The sequence below is a fragment of the Megachile rotundata genome, chromosome 9 (assembly GCF_050947335.1).
Source record: "Megachile rotundata isolate GNS110a chromosome 9, iyMegRotu1, whole genome shotgun sequence".
Lineage (NCBI taxonomy): Eukaryota > Metazoa > Arthropoda > Insecta > Hymenoptera > Megachilidae > Megachile > Megachile rotundata.
Window position 1 is genome coordinate 14659224 of NC_134991.1, and position 14322 is coordinate 14673545.

Sequence of the window (14322 nt, forward strand, 5' to 3'; positions counted from 1 at the left end):
CGGATCTTGCAGCAATTTAGTATTCATTTTATGTTTTTTTAAGAAGCTCATTGGAAGGATGTACATATATACAAATGGACAGTTTTTGAATTTTCCAAATTCAGACTCAGGTACATATACTTTTTTACCAACAAATTTCTACATTTTCTAATTTTCTCTGAATTTTGAAATTCTATATTCTTCTAATTTTTTGTATTTAAAAATTTTCAATGTAATATTTGTTTTTCTGTTTTAATTTTTTTTATTGCGCCCAAAGAATATAACTCGCAATATCACCTTATAAATAAACAGGTTATTTTTAGGAAAAGCGGAAGAATGTCCGGAAGCAGCCAGGATTCGAGTAATTCTTAAGAGAAGAAAAAAGGCTGCACATGCTAAATTTAGACGCACGTCGTTTGTAATTTCGGATCACGGTCGAGTCATGCTATTTTGTCTGACAGCTGTTTCAGTCTTACCCCGGCGTTACAGCCGACGTCTAGGCCTACGTATTTCCGGTCCGGATGGGCCGACAGCCACACGCCACACGGAAGTTGTCGCACGCGCTCTTCCGCAGGATGGAATTGGTAATAATTCATGAAGTTCCCGTGTCTACTAGCGCCCGGATCCGTCTTATCTTCCTGTCTTTCCTTAGATGGCGACTGCGACGTGACTTCTGACATTTTGGAAAAGCTGAAATATTATGAGTAGGGGTTCAACGTAACTGTCTATGAGTGCTGCAACAACAAAATTTATATTTTTTATTCTCTAAAAATTTATGGCGAAGAAATATCTTCTCAAAGTTTGAACAAATTTTATTTTCACATGGAATTGATTGATTGATATGGGCCTACTATGATCATTGGCCCACATGGAATTAAAATCAGTTTGGTATGAGTAGCTATTTTAAATGAAATGAGAAAAATAAATTAAAGAAAATTTCTATAGCCTATCAAATTAATTCTATCATTTAAATATGGCCTTCAAATCTTTCATGCTTATAAATGGCAATATTTTTTGTTCTCATCACAAGGATTCAGAATTTAAATTAAAAGAAAAATGAGCTTCATCCTTTAATCATTTAAGCTGGTACATAATTTATCAAATGTTAATAGAATTTTTTTTCAAATATTTTTATCAAGATGAAAAGGATTGTTTAAATCACGAGTTACTCAAAAATGAGGCGGAGTCCAATATTAGTTAACAATACAATAAGAAACAGATACTCATTAAAGCATCAGACAATCGATTCCACCGCAATACATTGTGTAACAATAAGATCATGATTTTCTGTTGAGCACTATATCATCTTTTTTGCACAGATAAATTCTTCAGTAATGGAGTAACGAAGAATATTTAGTTCAGATTTCAGCGTGGAGCATTGCTCACCAGACAATTTCGTAAAATCCGACGATCATCGGTAAAAACAATACACAAGCAACTGCGAGACTACTATAAATACATGATAAAGACTGATAGCAAAGAATGGGGGTCAGAGACGTTGTAAGAGCGGAAGGATCGAGGAGATAATTTACTGGCGTACACTCGAGTGCAACGTAGGCTTCCTTTCAATGAGAATATGTAAACTTGAAAATTTAATGAATTATCAAGGCTTTGTTTCTTTTTGGGGCGCTTTAGATTTTAATGTTTCAAGTTTCTAAAATATCCAAATTCGAAGATTATCAAATTCGAAGGTTTCTATGTTGCAAAACTTCCAAATTTCAAAATCTCCCAATTCCAATTTCCCCAAATTCCAAAATTTCCAAATCCCAAAATCTCCCAATTCCAATTTCCCCAAATTCCAAAATTTCCAAATCCCAAAATCTCCCAATTCCAATTTCCCCAAATTCCAAAATTCCCAAATTCCAATTTCCCCAAATTCCAAAATTTCCAAATCCCAAAATCTCCCAATTCCAATTTCCCCAAATTCCAATTTCCCCAAATTCCAATTTCCCCAAATTCCAAAATTTCCAAATCCCAAAATCTCCCAATTCCAATTTCCCCAAATTCCAAAATTTCCAAATCCCAAAATCTCCCAATTCCAATTTCCCCAAATTCCAAAATTTCCAAATCCCAAAATCTCCCAATTCCAATTTCCCCAAATTCCAAAATTCCCAAATTCCAATTTCCCCAAATTCCAAAATTTCCAAATCCCAAAATCTCCCAATTCCAATTTCCCCAAATTCCAATTTCCCCAAATTCCAATTTCCCCAAATTCCAAAATTTCCAAATCCCAAAATCTCCCAATTCCAATTTCCCCAAATTCCAAAATTTCCAAATCCCAAAATCTCCCAATTCCAATTTCCCCAAATTCCAAAATTCCCAAATTCCAATTTCCCCAAATTCCAAAATTTCCAAATCCCAAAATCTCCCAATTCCAATTTCCCCAAATTCCAATTTCCCCAAATTCCAATTTCCCCAAATTCCAAAATTTCCAAATCCCAAAATCTCCCAATTCCAATTTCCCCAAATTCCAAAATTTCCAAATCCCAAAATCTCCCAATTCCAATTTCCCCAAATTCCAAAATTCCCAAATTCCAATTTCCCCAAATTCCAAAATTTCCAAATCCCAAAATCTCCCAATTCCAATTTCCCCAAATTCCAATTTCCCCAAATTCCAATTTCCCCAAATTCCAAAATTTCCAAATCCCAAAATCTCCCAATTCCAATTTCCCCAAATTCCAAAATTTCCAAATCCCAAAATCTCCCAATTCCAATTTCCCCAAATTCCAAAATTTCCAAATTCCAAAATCTCCCAATTCCAATTTCCCCAAATTCCAAAATCCCCAAATCCCAAAATCTCCCAATTCCAATTTCCCCAAATTCCAAAATCCCCAAATCCCAAAATCTCCCAATTCCAAAATCTCCCAATTCCAAAATCCCCAAATTCCAAGCTCTCCACCTTCTAAATCCCCAAATTCCAAAATTTCCCAATTCCAAAATCCCAAAATCTCAATTTCCCCAAACTTCAAACCTTCCCAACTTCCAAATTTTCCAAATTCCAATGCCCCAAATTGATCCCAAGATTTTTGAATTACCAATAATCCTTAAAAATCAACGAGTTGAAAGTCTCATCCCCTTGTTCGCTATTTTTCCCCTAAGGAAGTCAGATTTGCTGTTGACTGTACACGACCCAAATAAATGCAGCCTTCGATCGACGTTCGCGCTTGGGCACGAGGAAGGTCTGAGAAATCGATGATGTATTGTCTTATTACTCGCAGAGAAACTCACTTTCCATATATTTTAACTCGTATTACTTTTTTCATTTATCTAATTATATACATGTACATGTATGTACATATTCAATATTTCGATTTGACGAAGTTATGCGTTCCTTACGATTTTGATAACTGCTTTCGTTATTTTGTCGAAATAAAAAAATATTCATATAAGAATAACATTTTTTCTTTCAAAACTATATGCACTGTAAACTATGTTTGCAATATACTGTTAAACATAAATTGTTATTCTGTTTTAATATAAAATATCACTCTGAAGCAGAGTTTTAGCTGAAGGTGCCAATTATTGTGTAGTTTGCTCTACTTTCTGAAGTATTTTTAGATATACATATGTGTTCGATGCAACAAAGAAACAAACTCTTAATGTTTAATTTTTCCTGAATTCTTCAGATTGTGTCAGATTCAGACAAGGTTGTAATTAAGTGTAAGCTAGGTCTGAAACAGTGTACGTCAGATACTGTTCAATGTTTATTCTTTTACATACGATGAATCACTCGCAGCTCTACACACAAAAGCAATCACAATGTAACAGCAATATTATTTTATTAACTTTGATCGATATCGTGTATTGATCACCGAGAACAAACTAACTTGTAATGTGTTTTCAAGTTTTACAAATCAATCGCAGGTTTCAATTTTCCTTGATCCAACTGAATTTGTTCTGCACTGAATCAGTTACTGTGAACGCTGTACATTCTCCAAAATGCAAATATGTCAAGGTTTAATCCACTGCTTACGAACCTTCTTAGGTTAATTACTGACCACATCTGACTGTGACTGTCATAAACACTTAGGTTTTACCTTTTTCACAGTTAGGAAGGTTCAAATCTGGATAAATATGTAAGGCTTGCATTGTGTCCTCTTCAAAGAAATTAAAACACTAAGATGTGAAAAATGCACATCACAAATCACTGTAAAATTGCCCAACAGCAATTGTGAAAAGCCCCAACAGCAATTACTATGAAATATTACTTTTGTGTGACTACTCAACCTAGTTAGTGTCAATTGTTCACTACCAAACTAATATCTGTAATTAGAAATCCCTTTATCTAAACATAAGCCACCCAAACTAAAGGTTTATTTAAACTAGAAATTCCATGACTGGAATGTCCAAGCAGCCAGGCCAGTTTCCGGAAATTTAGGATGATCCAAGGCTGACCATAAAACCCACAGAGATCAGGTAACCTGTAGATCGGCTGAACGAGTAGCACGAGCCTTGTTTGCTCCTCCTCTGTTTCTTTCGTTTCTGTTCCTCTCGAAGCCATAAGGTAATCAAGGAACAAAAAGGAGGCAGAAATGGAATAGCTTACAGAGGCAGGTGTTAGGTGTATATACGAGCACCGATCCAAGAGAACACAACGTCCATTCTCCACGGGTCTCCTCACGGCGATTTCCTCTTTCTTCGGCAACGGCAGATGTGTCCGCAGGCCCCTGCAAAGGCACGCAGCACGAGATAACCAGGATTACGAAGGATACCTTAGAGCTGGCAAGCTGCAAGGGTATATCGAGTCTCGTGTGCCACAGGCTGCACCTTTTCTCGTTTTTGCCAGCGCTGCATTAGCGCCGGCAATCGAAAAATTCTTCTTCGGAATTTTTGTTGGAACTTGCTTGTCAAATTAAAAATTTTACTGGTGGATCAACTGGCATACAGGCTGTTTTCGAAACGATGACTGGGTGAATCAATATAAATAACATTTTTGTCTTCATTTCAAACTTTTTAATCGGTGATTGTGAAGTTGAGGAAAAGTTACGTTTATCATTTTTTTTATTTACAAGGACACAGTTAATAAATTTTGGCGAGCTTCCGTCAAAAGATGCAGACAGATTGTGCAAACGACTTGCAACATTCCGACGATTAGATAGCTCGATCTTCTTTTCTTCTCGTTTCGAAATTCCTTGTTTTTTCAGGTGCATTTGCGTATGCAAGCAGATAGACAAAATCAATACGCGATGATGATAAAAATGAAAATTTGAAAAACATCTTAGCGAACTTTGTTTTAAAGAAATTCGACAACCAAGGTCGTAAGAAAAGTGCCAACTTTGAGGAAGATTTCGTGCGGAAGATTAATTAACATAATTAATTTTATTACATTTGTTGGTTTGTTGACCAAAATAATTATTTTTGTAAACTTTGACAACAGCGAATTTAATATATTTTTTATTCATATTCAATTTGAAGAAACTAAAGAAAATGCACATCAATGTGAACATTTTTTCACAAGTTTTGACGTCATTTATAATAGATGCACGTTACAGTGAACCGTATCCATATGTCGCGACTTTCTCTTATTAAAATATTCTTTCCTGAACCGTTGGTTAATTGACGATCACGTCGAACCGTAAAACTATAAAATTATTCAGTCGAAGAATAATTCCGAACACGCGAATTGAACTTTAAGAGCTGGAACCTTTAATACACTGGATCCTAACACCGATTAATTAAGTTCTGAATTACGAGAATAGTCGTAATGGTTTTGCGTAACGATTGAAAAGTTGCAAAGTGACTTACGATGGTAAATTACTTGAACCAGGTTCCACATAAAAATAGCCGCACTCTGTTCTGCGAGTGTGTAACACACGATTTCAAGGGATTTGGCAATATATACCTACCTCGAAACGGTTTGGCAATACAAACAGAAACAGAAGTCAAACGCCGTCTTGTGGCATACCAATTTCAATATTTGCTAATACCTTGTTGTTCCACGATTCCTGGTGATTACTATTTGCTCGAAATGTACAGATGCGGCATCTTGACGGAATTACGACAGAATTTGTTTCGATGAAATTTTCGATTCGTTTAATTAAACTTGAGTGTTCACTGCGATTGATAGAATCCATTTTAACCGGTTAATATTAAGTTGCAATTTGAGCTTTATTTGAAATTAATTAGGAAATTGAAGAGTAAGAACGAAACATTAATTTATAGACAGATTAATTCTTTATTTCGATGAAAATCGACGAGGATTTCGATATGGGAATCTGGGATTGGAGAAAAATCGGAAAATTGGGAAACTTGAGAAAATTCTGAAAATTGAAAAACTTGAGAAAATTCTGACAATTGAGAAACTTGAGAAAATTGAGAAAATTCTGAAACTTGGGAAACTTGAGAAAATTGAGAAAATTAAGAAAATTCTGAAAATTAGGAAACTTGAGAAAACTGGGAAAGTTCTGACAATTGGGAAACTTGAGAAAATTGAGAAAATTCTGAAACTTGGAAAACTTGAGAAAATTGTGAAAATTCTGAAAATTGGGACACTTGAAAAAATTGAGAAAATTAGGAAAATTCTGAAAATTGGGAAACTTGCGAAAATTAAGAAAATTCTGACAATTGGGAAACTTGAGAAAATTAAGGAAATTAACAAAATTGAGAAATTTGAGAATTTGAGAAAATTGAGTAAGCGAATGATTCTCTAGCTATTAACAGTAGCCCAATTATTAAATTCTTATTGTCAAAAATAATTTTCAAGCATCACTTTCGGTACCTGAACAATGGTATATTGTTTCTGAGTAAACAATAGAATAGGAAGAATGAATTTTTTCAATTTAGCAATAAAAGATTACTGTCACGTGATAAGTGGTGCATGAAACTGTGCGATCGAAAATAATTTATGCCGAGTGTCATGTAACTGGTGGTACAGGTGAAAGTGTGATAACTCCACGTTTAATATGGAGTACAATTTTTTTGCAAGACTTGTTTTCTTTTAAATTAATTTCAGTGATTTATGTACACTTCTACTGTTGTAAATATATTAAATATTTACAAATTTAAACTTTACAGCCTTACAACCACACAGCTTTACAACTCAAGAGCTTCGCAGACTTGCAGCTTTACAACCTTGCAGCTCTACAATTTTACAAGCTTACAACCTTACAACTTTACAACTTGAAAGTGAAATCTATAATCAAATATAATTGTAACATGTTTTTCTTCGCATGTAATAAAACAATTAAATTTATTTGACATGGTGGTTATTTCGTGCAGTTTCAGTAACGAGTACAAATTTCGCGTGCACTTTGTACATGCGAAATTTCAAAATCTTTGTTCCACTGCAATAAATCGTTCCATTGTATGAGATGATGCCACATAATGAGCTACCTGCAAATACGGCGATGCACACGCAATTCAAACAATTTCGTGATAAAGATCTCGATCCGGAAGAGTAAAAGCGCTCTCACCTTATTGTTAGTACTCTCTCTGTACCTTTTGAAACCACGCAATCATTGTTTTGCTATAATTTTCAGACAGTTAATCCTTTTCAAATTGAATCAGCAATATAAACGAATTAATTTCGGCCTCGATCTACAATTACGAAAAATTGACGAAATTATATGAACATTTATCTTCTGTTACGATGATGTATAGAGAACACGGTAATCATAATACAAAAATAATGAGAAAGAATTCTTGGAAAATTTTCTTTGTTTAGAAATGCTTCTATTATTTTTTATTTCATTTTTTAATTTTTATAAAAATTACTGCAGTATGAAATTTGATATTCGGTTTTAAGGGCAGTGTATTGAAAATTACAGAAATAACAAATTTAGTCATTTGTATAATTCATTTTTAATTACATTAAGAATTGTTTAAAGTTAGCGAATATGGACAAATTTAGAAATATGTACATTTAGTAAAGATCTACAAATTCGAACATTTACAAATTTACAAACGTAGGAATTTAAGAATCTTGAATTTTTAGAAAAGTGGTACTTCGTTGAAAATTCCTCATCTTGTAAATTAGATAAAGAAAATTAAGTGCACTTCATCCTCCAACAAGATCCGCCATTTTGACGAGTTTCAGTGCTAAAAATCAAAGGACTCCGAAGCGCCTCGTTCCCGAGGTAATAGCAATGGACACCAGTTCCTAATGTCCTCTTCCTTTTCCTGCTGGCTTCTCCCCTCGACTATTTATCGTTTCTCGGGTCCTGGGCAACAGCGAAAATACCGGCGAACCGGTTCCAGAATTTTTCGTCAACTTCTCGTCCCGGACTTTAGAGACCGGTATTCCTCCACGTTGCAGGATGCGTAGGCAGCTTTCGAGGTGCATTTCAGGCACCATACATCCCGGATATACGCGAATTTGTAGCACGTTTCTGCAGTCACGTTTCCGTTTTCTATGTACATTAACTGGGTCTATAGATTATGGGTCTCACTTTGAATTAACTTATGGTGACATGTGGCAAAGACACTTTTTGGTTGAAATAGGTGTACGTGAAGTTATGGTAGAAACAGTGTTAAGGATGAAGGGATTTGGAGGCTTGAAAGGTATTTAGGTATTTAGGTGTTTGGACATTTTGGGATTTGATACAAGAATTGAAGGATTGATTCAGCATTGAGATTTTCAGGTTTAATAATTTAGGGGTTCAAGGATTTGAGGATGTGGATTTTGGAGATTCTAGAATACAGACATTTAGTGATCTGATTTAGCAATATCAAAAGTTAGGATTTTGAGAAGTTTCTCTCAAGAAACTTTTCTTGAGAAGAGATTAAAAATTTGAGGAACATGAGGGTTTGGTCATATGAAGACTCAGTTAAGGATTAACATATCTGTGTCCACAAATGAAAAAGTATACAAAAGATACTTCTTTCAATTTTCATCAGAATCTTCTTTCAAAGCATCAGCATAGAAAATGAAGAACCCCGAGCAAGAAAAAGACTCTTTTGACCTTCCACCGAATTCCCCCGAGAGAGTAATCGAAGCACTCGCGAATCACGATGCTTATCGAATGGTCATCGGCGGTCCCCCGATAACCTCGAGCAAAGACCCGAACAGAGAAAGGATAGGCACGAACTTCCTAAAGGATACACGGATCCTCCCACGCAACGTAAGCAACGTTCACAAACGACGGAAAGGCGGTATCGAGATAAGACGATGAGATATCGAGTCGTCGTCTCTCGCAATAGATGCGCCCCGTGGCTTCCATTATCGATCCCGGAACCGTAAATACTCGCACGCGTATCTGCGATCTCGCTTTCTCCGTTGGACTTTCGGGAAAAGCTGTTGCTTGTCTACCAGTTGAGATCTATGACCTTTCACGTGCTCGCCTCTGATGAACCTTGGTAAACTTCAACGAGATGTTTTTCGATATTTGGCAACCGATCTGCTGATATTTTCAGGGAACAAATTGAGAACGGAGCAGGTATAGGTAAAGTGAAATTTGGTGACTTTGCAATTTGGACAAGTGTACAAGGTGTCTTATAATTAGTGTAGGTCTTTGAAATAGGGGGTATTTAGAATCATGTCAGCTACTGCACATTTTAGGAGACCCACATTGTGAGTTACCCTGTATTCGCTTTACTTGACCATCTGGAACAGTCTGCTTGTTTAATTTTTTCAAATTTTCGTATACCTACATCATCTAATTTTCATATCTTCAAATTTGTAAATACTCAAATCTCTAATTTGTTACATTGAAAAATTACCAAAGTAAAATTCTTGAGGACAAGGTAGAAAATTGCTAGATCATCAAATCTCCAAATTGAATAATTGTCAAATCCCTAAATCCTCAAATTGCTTAAACCCAATATTAAAAGTGTCATGGATCTGTCGAAGGTAGATTTGTCAATTCTTGTTTTAACACGTTCAGACCGGAAACTCCTGGACGTTACTATACGAGTCTCAACAAGGTACGTTTGAATGGAGTAACATCTGCTCTAGACACAAATGTCGACTCTATACATATGTATAGACTGGAGATGTTAATCCTTTCAGATTCAAAATTTCTTTAACAATGTTAACAACTTTTTTATTAATAATCAATGACAGCCTAAATATGATATATACATTTGTTTAGATGTAGTAGATGTATGTATTTTATGTGACTTTATATTGTAAATGTGTATATGTAATCAATCAAATCAATTTTATCGAAAAATATATTTCTCCTCCAATGTACCACATACATGCACCACGAGTCATACAAGGATTTTTATTTTGAATCTAATTTAAAAATAACTTAAATAACATTTAGTGTATGATATGAATAATATTGAATAAATTATTTAGTGCGTCATATTTAAAAATAAATTTATCTACCGGCTTATTTGACGCCATCGGAAGATATACCTTGTACACAAATAGTTTTAATGGGTACTCTTACGCTTTACACATTTCCGAACAGATGGATTCCCGGGATTTCTTTCGAACTTGAAAATAATGTGCCACGTGCGGCTATACATCTTTCCTCATGGTACCACGAGGAAAGATGGCACACGTTTCTATAGAGTTGCGGTTAAATTAAAGCGAAACGAGTCGAATACCCTGTCCACCATTCCCATTTCTCAGCAGCCTCTTCCTCGTCCGGTTTACTCGGGACATCTGCTCGGATATGTTATGGAAAATACATAATGAATACATTGCACCTGGGTGCAACGGAGACTTCCAATACGAACACATGTTCAAGTATCAACTTGACAATTTCTTTATCTACAACTCTTTTTAATTATAAAATTTTTGGTGCTGCGAATTTCTGAAATTTCTTTAAGTTCCGAAAAAGATCTTCAAGTATAAAAAGAAAGTAGTTGGTTATAACAATTTAAGATCGAGTTAGGATCATTAACCCACGCGTCGTATTTCCACGCGTGGAGATTTCTACGCGCCATAATTCCACGCGTCATAATACCACACATTGTAATTTTGACGCGTCATAATTCCACGCTCAGTAATTTCCACGCGCTGTAATTCCAAGCTCCGCAGTTTCCACGCGTCGTATTTCCACGCGTTGTATTTCCAAGCGTCGAAATTTCTACGCGCCGTAATTCCACGCGCTGTATTTCCACGCGTCGTATTCCCACGCGTCAAAATTTCTACGCGCCATAATTCCACGCGTCATAATACCACGCACTGTAATCTTGACGCGTCATAATTCCACGCTCCGCAATTTCCACGCGCTGTATTTCCACGCTCCGTAATTTTCACGCGTTGTATTTCCACGTGTCATAATTCCACGCGTTATATTTCCACGCGGTGTAACTTACACGCGCTGTATTTCCACGCGGCGTAACTTCCACACGCTGTATTTCCATGCGTCGTATTTCCACGCGCCATAATTCCACGCTCCGTAATTTCATGCGTCGTATTTCCAAGCGTCGAAATTTCTACGCGCCCTAATTGCACGCGCTGTATATTTGGTACTATATTGTACCAAAGCAATTATTAAGCAAGAAATATAATTATTAAGCACGATGATTTAGTAAGAAGTAGATACACGTTGTGATAAGTTAATAAACAATATAGCATAAAATAAATTTCATCCCTCCTAACAAAGACAAAGCCGAATGCAATTCACTGGGAATCCGTAATTTTCGCATAAACTTTCCATCGTAACGGGGAATTATATGACCTCATGCTGAAACGTTCTTACGTAAATTCCGATTGTTTCAGTGACACCGTAATGATCGGCACGCAATCACTATGAGGTACTCTCGCAAACACGGAGCGTTGCACCGAGCACACCTGTAAATGTTGCACCGGTATGCAACCAACTGATTCATAAGAAACAATAAACACCATTTCATCGTGCATGCGAGCGTACACGCCTACGGTTATATCGATAATGACCATCACGGTTGCGCCAGGTTTTTGAAAAAAAGAGAAAAATAGCGAAAGAAGAAAACAACGATTGATATCGATCACGTGGTCGCCTGAGGAGGAATGACTCCGATTGATCGTTAATCACTGATAGGTATATCGATTACGTGTCCGGATACGTACGGTGAATACCAGCCAACTGGACGTCACTTCACGAGTAATCGTTAATGATTCCATGTTTCTCCTGGTGGACGAGAAATGATGATCAATGAGGAATATTTTGTTAAATACATGGGAACGTATTAGGTTTTTTAAATGCTAATACAAATGAGTGAATTTACATGAAAAAGTATAAGATTTTTTCTAATGAGTGAATTTATATGAAAAGATATAAAATTTTTTGAGGTGAGTGAATTTATATAAATAAACTAAGTTTGAACGATTTTGAAGTATTGAAAAAAATAACTTTGTGGAACAGAAAATGGTAAATGTAATAACTTCTCATTATTTATATTCATTTTTCGAATTGATGAAGTTGGACAATGTAAAAATGTAAAAATGCAAAAATGCAAAGATGCAAAGATGCAAAAATATAAAAATGTAAATATGTAAAAATGCAAACGTGCAAAAATATAAAAATGTAGAAATGCAAAAATATAAAAATGTAGAAATGCAAAAATATAAAAATGTAGAAATGCAAAAATGTAAAAATATAAAAATATAAAAATGTAGAAACCTAAAAAATTAAAAAGATCTCCAAATTCATAAATTTACAATTCAAAGACTTATAAAATTGAATATCCATAAATTTTTAAAAATTGTAACCTTAACGTTTCTAATTAAACATTCTAAATAATTGACTATCCCTCAAAATCTCACACATCTAAATTCCAAGAGCACCTCACTAAATATCCGACTCCTAAACGTGCAAGTATAAAATGAAATGATGAGATCCACCGCTACACGCGTGCCCCTCGATGCCCATGAACTCTCTATCGGGCACTCCACATGTCCATCACAGGTCTACAAAACAGAACCGAGCAATGACACGATTATTTCAAAGTCAACCCGTCGATATTGCCGGTAGTCTGGCTGCTAGTACTGACAATGAATGCTCGATTCGTTGATTTTCGAGGCCACTTCTCGTGAAACGAACGAAACGACAGTCATGAGAGAATGCCGACCTCGGCACGAGGTTCGCATTGCCGTATTTCGCAGTACCGTCCCCACCAAACCGTGTCTGCTCTCGCTTCAGGAATACTAGTCGATGCAACCTTTACGTATACATACATCAAATAAGCAACACTTTTCACACCTACGTACTTGTTGTGCAACAGATGCAACCTAGCTGCAAAATCTGATCATTGCGCTGATCAAAATTGATATAGGTATTGATTATTTAGAACGGATCTGATTTATCAAGGTGTTCTGGTACATTTTGGGTATACAAATAATTATCTTAATAAAGGTGAGGTGATTCTGAATAACATTTCCCTTTGCAAAAGTGGGGTTTGAAGTTTCGTTTTTGAATTATTAGAGACCATAATTTTTCGCTCCGTAATTTCCACGCGCCATAATTCCACGCGTCGAAATTTCTACGCGCCATAATTCCACGCGTCATAATACCATACACTGTAATTTTGACGCGTCATAATTCCACGCTCCGTAATTTCCACGCGCTGTATTTCCACGCTCCGTAATTTTCACGCGCTGTATTCCCACGTGTCATAATTCCACGCGCTGTATTTCCACGCGGCGTAATTTCCACGCGCCATAATTCCACGCTCCGTAATTTCTATGCGTCGTATTTCCAAGCGTCGAAATTTCTACGCGCCATAATTCCACGCGCTGTATTTCCACGCTCCGTAATTTCCATGCGTCGTATTTCCACGCGTCGAAATTTGTTTGCGCCATAATTCCACGCTCCGTAATTTCTATGCGCCGAAATTTCTACGCGCCATAATTCCACGCTCCGTAATTTCTACGCGCTGTATTTCCACGCGGCGTAACTTCCACGCGCCATAATTCCAAGCTCCGTAATTTCTATGCGTCGTATTTCCACGCGTTGTATTTCCAAGCGTCGAAATTTCTATGCGCCATAATTCCACACTCCGTAACTTCCATGCGTCGTATTTCCATGCGTTGAAATTTCTTCGCGCCATAATTCCACACGCTGTATTTCTATGCGCTGAAAATTTCTACGCGCCATAGTTCCACGCCCCGTAATTTCCACGCGCCGTATTTCCACGCGTTGCATTTTTACGCGTCAAAATTTCTACGCGCCATAATTCCACGCGCCATAATACCACGCACCGTAATTCCACGCTCCGTAATTTCCACGCGCCGTAATTTTCACGCGCCATAACTGCACACTCCGTAATTTCCAAGTAATTTATATTAAGGAATATAAATTTTTTTTAGGCTCGAAGCTGTCTTTCTCGCGTCTGTGCATTGTAAAATTATTTTCCTTCCCAAAAATAGAAGACTAAAATTAGAAATATTGAGATTTTGAGGGCATATTTAGTGGTCTATTCAGCGTATGAATAATTCCATTGGAAGCTTGCAAGTCGAATCGCACT

General features: G+C 36.3%; 1 protein-coding gene across 5 annotated transcripts in view; it reads right to left on the minus strand.

Annotated features, from left to right (window-relative positions):
- LOC105662601 (putative RNA methyltransferase CG11342) overlaps window positions 1-14322 on the minus strand; it is a 63582-nt gene that overhangs the window by 946 nt on the left and 48314 nt on the right. For 3 of the 5 annotated variants that reach the window (XR_013039283.1, XR_013039282.1, XR_013039281.1), the window contains one exon: window positions 7827-8327. Coding sequence is in view for 2 of the 5 variants with exons in the window: in XM_076535245.1 (XP_076391360.1) it covers window positions 456-669 (214 nt within the window). In the remaining 3 variants the exon portion in view is untranslated. Of the gene's footprint in view, window positions 1-455; window positions 670-7826; window positions 8328-14322 lie in introns of those variants that run through there. The other 2 variants (XM_076535245.1, XM_012286415.2) reach the window with 1 other exon arrangement.